Source organism: Lactuca saligna, chromosome 8 (genome assembly GCF_052625555.1).
Source record: "Lactuca saligna cultivar CGN05327 chromosome 8, ASM5262555v1, whole genome shotgun sequence".
NCBI lineage: Eukaryota > Viridiplantae > Streptophyta > Magnoliopsida > Asterales > Asteraceae > Lactuca > Lactuca saligna.
Window position 1 is genome coordinate 49,296,988 of NC_136424.1, and position 7,190 is coordinate 49,304,177.

Consider the following 7,190-nt stretch of genomic DNA (forward strand, 5'->3'; position numbering starts at 1 on the left):
GACAAGGAGTTGACATGATTGAGATATATGAATATTCTCGGAGGGACATGCCATTTAGTTAACCATTCTATGTCACATTATGGTTTTTAAAACAAAACTTAGCTTCCACATTTTTACTATGATTATGTTAATGTGACATGAAAAGATGATTTCATGGTTTAACAATGAATATAAATGAAACCTTTTGGTAAGAATATATTATGATTTTCAAAATTTTATGGTATGATTTTTATGATGTTACATAAACTATAATATAGATTATTTTCTTTGTACCATATTCATTTGAAAATTCTACTACTGTTTTTCTAACAAAAAATGATAATGGATGTTGTTTTTCTCGTATTATATTCATTTTGAAATTTCCACTACAACTTAAAAATCCTTCCAACTAAAAACTAATTGCTTACAACTCAAAATTTTCTAACTTTATATATATATATATATATATATATATATATATATATATATATATATATATATATATATATAACTAGTTATATATATTTATGATTTCAATGTTAAACTAATTAATTTTTTATATATTTGAAATAACAGACAATTTAAGTCCAATACATATTAAAAAAAAGATTCATATCATATCGAAACCTAAACTATCCAACATGATTTTAGTATAGTCCGGAACATTACTTTTCTAGACTTATTGCTCATTTCGTTGAGTAACAAAATAGTTCGTCAAATCCAATATGATATGGTCAATTTTTTTTTAATTAACCCTAAAAACAATATATTATTACATTCGAAAGCAATTTATGATTTTATTCTATATAATATTTTAACAATAATCATGTCCTTTTAATGATAAAAAAAAAAAGAAAAACTCTTTCTTTCAGTTCTCAAATAATAATATATTATTATTGGTATATGCTCAGGACTGCATCTGAAATTTATTTGGTACAAACCAAACCCTTTCTGGCAATCCACCGGATTCAACCATCTATCAGCACCCTCACCACCATTTTCACCGTCCCCGTCTCCACCGCCGCCGTTTTACTGACAACATACCACCATCCTGGTGCGGTGGCTAATTAGCCTTCTTGTGTATGTAAATCGCTTTTCACCATTATCTTTCGTGCCCTAAAGCCCTTGATAAAACCTCACAACCACCACCGTTTACGGCGATGAAGGACATACCGCGTCCGTCTTCGTACGGCTCCGTGTACGTGCCTCCGCACCATCGCCTTCGCTCCGTCGTCACTACCTCTGCCCCTGCCCTTGCCCCTGCCCCTGCCCCTGTCCCTGTCCCTGTCCCTGTCCCTGTCCCTGCCCCTCTACCCGATATCTCATCTACTCCCCATGCTGTTCTTGACAACAAAACCTCTTTTGTTAGTTCATCTCAGAGCAATATTAACAATAGGATTACAGTTCCTTATCCTTACTTGCCTCCTCACCAAATTATAAAATCTCAGGCCGTTGCCGTCTCTCAAGAAGGCCCCCATCGCGAATTCGATTTCTCTTTCCATACTGTGAGTTTTATTTAACTACATTCCTTGTAAAATTAGCAATTTTAGTTTTTTTAGTAAAGAATATAATTGAAGTTATTTAACCAAGTTCATGACAAGAATAACGTAAGTGTTTAGTAACATGCTTCCTCCTCAGTTCACTTCGATCATTCTGTCGTTTCTCAAGTGATACTCAGTGCTATGGTTCGTAAAATTGTCAGGACAAGCATCACTGTGTGCAATTTGAAGTAATCATAGGAAGAATCAATGATAAAACTTTCAAGAAATCATAGAAAATATCAACATGGTCTCTTTATTGTGTTAGGAATCAATCATAAAACTTGCTGTTGTATTTTAATATTCTTTATACATTTCCAGGGTGCTTACACCTCTGATATAGAATCTTGGAAGTGGAAGCTAACAACACTAATAAACAGCAAGGATAAACAAGAACTGGTTTCAAGGGAAAAAAAAGACAGGCGTGACTATGAACAAATATCAGCCCTAGCAACTAGCATGGGTTTGCACAGGTACTATCATCATCTCAAGAGTTAGCACACATGCCTACTTATATATATTATTGACCAAAATAACCTTTTTCCTCTAAATCTTGACAGCCATTTGTATGCCAAAGTGCTTGTTGTTAGCAAGGTTCCATTGCCAAACTACCGATTTGATCTTGATGATAAACGCCCTCAGAGGGAGGTGGCCTTGCCTGAGGGGTTGCAAAAGAGAGTTGATGCTCATTTGAAAGAATATCTTTCTTTTAAGGCTGAAAGTATGAAAGGGTCTCAAGATGATTTGATTTCAAAGACAAGTAACAATGGTACTGATGAAGGTTTCTTTGAGCTACCAGAGTTGTCATCACAAGGCAAAGCTGCCATTGAGAAACTCCTTTGGAGGAGGAGTGTGCAACTGCAGGCTGAGCAACAAGCTTGGCAGGTTCAATTCTTAAAACTAATCACAAACTGATTTTAAACCTGTTATGTAGTGTATTATTATTATTATGTGGGAATTCATAGCATAAGAAACATATAAAATGGGAAAGAAGATATTGCAAACAAACCTCTAACTGTGTAAATCCTTTTTCAGTTGACTAATGTTAAATGTTGATAATTAACGATTCAAAGTTTTATTTATCTTCTACTGTTCTACACTATTATTATTTAAAGGGGACTAATTGTGTCTCCAGTTATTATCATTCATAGTTATTTGTTGATAGCATTTGGTAATGTTATGCTTATGCACTTTGTTATTTTGTAAATCTAAGAATTGAATATGTAAGTAAAATAATAGTACAAATACTATTATGACAAATGTTCATTTATTATAGGAATCTTCAGATGGTTGGAGGATGCAACAGCTTCGTAAAAATCTCCCTGCTTACAAAGAGAGAAATACAATATTAAATGCCATTTCACAGAATCAGGTATTTCATACACTTTCTTTCAAAGTTTTTGATGTTTACATATCCATTTTTACCATTAAAGTTGTTCTTGAATCTTGAAGCTTCTAACTTTAACTTCATCGTAAAGTCAAGCTTTCATGTGAAGATAGCAGATATATGCATATTCAAATAATATACATTTTTTTTATAGGTTGTTATCATCTCAGGTGAAACTGGTTGTGGGAAAACAACACAGATTCCTCAGTTCATTCTAGAATCAGAGATTGATTCTTTTCGTGGGGCCACATGTAGTATCATATGCACTCAACCTAGACGTATTTCCACCATGTCTGTTTCAGAAAGAATTGCCACAGAGAGAGGCGAAAAATTGGGTGGAACTGTAAGCAATACTTTACCCCAATGATCTTTGACTTTCATTGACTTTCTCATATCTTTATTAAATTTAAACCCTTTTCTTTCTTCTTAAAGGTTGGATATAAAGTTCGGTTAGAGGGTATAAAAGGAAGAGACACCCGACTTCTGTTTTGCACTACAGGAATCTTGTTGAGAAGACTACTTGTTGATAGAAACTTGAAAGATGTTACTCATGTTATTGTAGATGAGATTCATGAACGTGGCATGAATGAAGGTAATTAATGTTTATATATTTAACCATAATAGTACTATTATGGTTAAATATATATGTAAAAAATAATTAAACTTCTTTCTTGTTTTCAGATTTTCTGCTTATTGTTTTGAAAGAATTACTTCCTCGAAGGCCAGAATTAAGGCTTGTTTTGATGAGTGCAACATTGGATGCAAATCTTTTTTCAACCTACTTTGGTGGTGTTCCAGTGGTTCAGATTCCGGTAATATTTTTGTTTTTTTATTAATTTTTTATCCATGTTTAATTATTTATGTCATTAGTTTTTTGAAATGTTGTAGGGTTTTACGCACCCTGTGCATTCCTATTTTCTTGAAGATGTTCTGGAAACAACTGGATACAGATTGACAGCAGAGAATCAAATCGATGATTATGGTCAAGAAAGAACATGGAAGTCAAATAAACAGTTTATAAGAAAAAGAAAAAGTCAAATTGCTTCAGCTGTTGAAGAGGCACTTGGATATGCTGACTTTAGAGGCTATAGTCCACAAACACGGGATTCTATGTCATGTTGGAATCCTGATTGCATGGGATTCAATCTCATTGAGTTTCTACTATTGAGTATATGTGGGAGTGAAAAGCCAGGGGCAGTTTTGGTATTTATGACTGGGTGGGATGACATAAGCTCTTTGAAGGAAAAGTTACAAGCAAATCATCTTTTGGGGGATGCAAATCGAGTTTTGTTGCTTGCATGTCATGGCTCTATGGCCAGCTCAGAACAGGTAGAAACTAATATCATTTAAAAAAAAACTAAAAACTTTTTTAATCTTTATTTATTTATTTTTTATCTTCTTGATGTAGAGACAAATCTTTGAAAAGCCAGAAAATGGGGTGAGAAAGATAGTTTTGGCTACAAATATGGCTGAAACAAGTATCACAATAGATGATGTTGTTTTTGTTATCGATTGTGGAAAAGCCAAAGAAACATCATATGATGCTTTGAATAACACCCCTTGTCTCCTTCCTGCTTGGATATCAAAAGTTTCTGCTAAACAAGTGAGTTTCTTGGGAAAAGGGTATTTTGGTAATTTTTATATTTTTTCTATATTATATTGTTTTTGATATGATTTAACAGAGGCGAGGTCGAGCTGGGCGTGTTCAGCCAGGAGAATGTTACCATTTATACCCTCGATGTGTCTTCAATGCTTTTGCAGAATATCAGTTGCCTGAAATACTGAGAACACCTCTTCAGTCACTTTGTCTTCAAATTAAAACATTAAAACTTGGAAGTATTTCTGAATTCTTATCTAAAGCTCTACAATCACCAGAGTTATTAGCAGTAATTTCTCTTCCTCATTTTTCAATGGATTTATCTGTATATAATAAGTACTATGCTATAAAAAGGAAAAAATATCATACTTATTATATCCCATTCATAGGTTCAAAATGCCATTGAGTATCTCAAGATTATTGGCGCTTTAGATGAGAACGAAGATCTAACTGTACTTGGTATATGTTTATTTTTTTTATTTTTTTTATTTTTTATATTCCAAAACTTTTATAATAAATTTTTGGAAACGTACATTTTATAGGTCGTTATTTGACAATGCTTCCTGTGGAGCCCAAACTTGGAAAAATGTTGATTTTGGGAGCAATTCTTAATTGCCTTGATCCAATACTCACAGTTGTTGCTGGACTTAGTGTCAGAGATCCTTTTTTAGCGCCTTTAGATAAAAAAGAAGTAAGTCCCTTTTTATCATAATAATTTATTATATTTTATGAAAATAATGGGTGTTTATTTTTGTACAGCTGGCGGAGGCGGCGAAAGCGCAATTTTCGCGAGATCATAGTGACCATTTTGCCCTTGTGAGGGCGTATGAGGGTTGGAAAGTGGCTGAACATGCACTTGGTGGATATGAATATTGTTGGAAGAATTTCCTGTCTGCTCAGTCCATGAAAGCTATTGATTCTTTGAGAAGGGAGTTTTTATCTTTGCTTAAAGATACTGGTCTTGTCGATGGCAATATGGTCATTTTCAATGCTTGGAGTTATGACGAAAATCTCATTCGCGCAATCATCTGCTACGGCTTGTATCCCGGAATTTCCTCCATTGTCGTAAGTTTCTTTTTTCTTATTTTAAAAATAAAAGTTAATCTCTCTTTATAATTATAAATTTATAAGTAACAACACTCATGTTGAGTTCACTTTTGCTGAAATCAGCATAATGAAAAGTCGTTCTCGCTAAAAACCATGGAGGATGGTCAGGTGCTTTTACACTCGGTAAGTTCGTTTGTCTAAATTCTAATAATTTTCTTTTTTTAATCTTTGTTTTTTTTTTTGTCATCTGATTTTTTTTTTGATTGCTTTAGAACTCGGTTAATTCCCGGGATTTGAGAATTCCATTCCCGTGGTTGGTCTTTAATGAAAAGATCAAAGTGAACTCTGTTTTTCTCCGAGATACAACTGCTGTTTCCGATTCCGTCCTGCTTCTGTTCGGTGGAAGCATCTCAAAAGGCGATATAGTAAGTCTATTATTACCTTTCCATTCCATTCCGTTCCTTTCTTATAATGATTCCATTCCATTCCATGATATGAAACAGGATGGGCACTTGAAAATGCTGGGAGGATACTTGGAGTTCTTCATGGAACCTTCATTGGCTGAAATGTATCTCAACTTAAGAAAAGAGCTCGATGAGTTATTCCAATATAAAGTAAGTAATAAATCATTATTTTTCACTTTTAGTCCTCCAACAGTTGATTTTTGTCTATAAAAATTCATTTCAGCTATTGAATCCCAAATTGGATTTACACACCCACCACGAGCTTTTATCCGCTGTGCGCTTACTCCTCCCAGAAGATCAATCCATTGGCAGATTCGTATTCAACCGCCAGGTTTTATACAACAATTCAAAACCATACATCGCGTCTGTACCTCCACCACCACCACCACCACAACAACAACTGCCGCCAGTGTCCAGGGTGGAAAGTGGTCCAGGTGGCGACAATTCAAAAAGTCAACTCCAGACACTACTGACCCGGGCAGGGTACCCTGCCCCAATCTACCGAACAAGCCAGCTGCCAAACAACCAGTTTAGATCCGTTTGTGAATTCAATGGCTTGCAGATTACAGGCCACCCTTGTCACAACAAGAAACAAGCTGAAAAAGATGCTGCAGCCGAGGCTATAGATCATCTCATTGGTGGGACCCACGCGTCAATGCTTAAGAAAAGCAAGACAAACCACAACTAGTGTTTTTGACTTTTGAGCCGTTGAAATTGATGATTTGGAAATGGACGTTGATTGATTTTTGATCCTCTTGAAATTATATTGGAATCGGTTAGTTTTTGATTAGGAATATGGTGTATTGTTGTATATATATAATGTAAAGAATTTTTGAGGAGACCATGTGTAAACCGGTTGCCTAATAATCAATGACTTGTACTAGTTTTATTAGTGGTAACTCATTCAGAAAGGTTTTTGATTAAGAATGATTGTACTTTTAACAAATAAATTAAGTATAAAAGGTATCAAACAAAGTCATATATGTTAACACGATGTAGGAAACCAATTAAATCCATAAAGTTTGAAACTTATGATTGAAAGATAATATGCCTCTCATCTACGAGACCAAATGACAAACAAACGCAAACTCAAATCGCAATTGTCAATTATGGTGGTGAATTTGGACCACTCTTTTAATGAAAGATGAGAGGTATGAGCTCTCATTTTCTGAAACTTA

General features: G+C 34.4%; 1 protein-coding gene across 1 annotated transcript; it reads left to right on the forward strand.

Moving 5' to 3' along the window:
• The first annotated feature begins 889 nt into the window (after positions 1-889).
• Positions 890-6,911, forward strand: LOC145008961 (DEA(D/H)-box RNA helicase family protein). The gene is made up of 17 exons (XM_078967606.1): positions 890-1,484; positions 1,839-1,990; positions 2,078-2,402; positions 2,794-2,889; positions 3,059-3,247; positions 3,337-3,496; positions 3,586-3,716; positions 3,793-4,233; positions 4,313-4,507; positions 4,587-4,790; positions 4,891-4,960; positions 5,044-5,192; positions 5,261-5,566; positions 5,672-5,731; positions 5,821-5,973; positions 6,052-6,162; positions 6,236-6,911. Exons 1-17 carry the CDS (start codon positions 1,140-1,142, stop codon positions 6,698-6,700), a joined length of 3,552 nt encoding a protein of 1,183 aa, XP_078823732.1. The 5' UTR covers positions 890-1,139; the 3' UTR covers positions 6,701-6,911.
• Positions 6,912-7,190: the final 279 nt, after the last annotated feature.

Coding starts and splice junctions, on each gene's coding strand:
- LOC145008961 (XM_078967606.1), top strand. CDS start 1,140: ATGAAGGACATACCGCGTCCGTCTTCGTACGGCTCCGTGTACGTGCCT. Junction 3,717..3,792: donor TTCCAGTGGTTCAGATTCCG/GTAATATTTTTG, acceptor GAAATGTTGTAG/GGTTTTACGCACCCTGTGCA. Junction 4,791..4,890: donor AATCACCAGAGTTATTAGCA/GTAATTTCTCTT, acceptor TCCCATTCATAG/GTTCAAAATGCCATTGAGTA.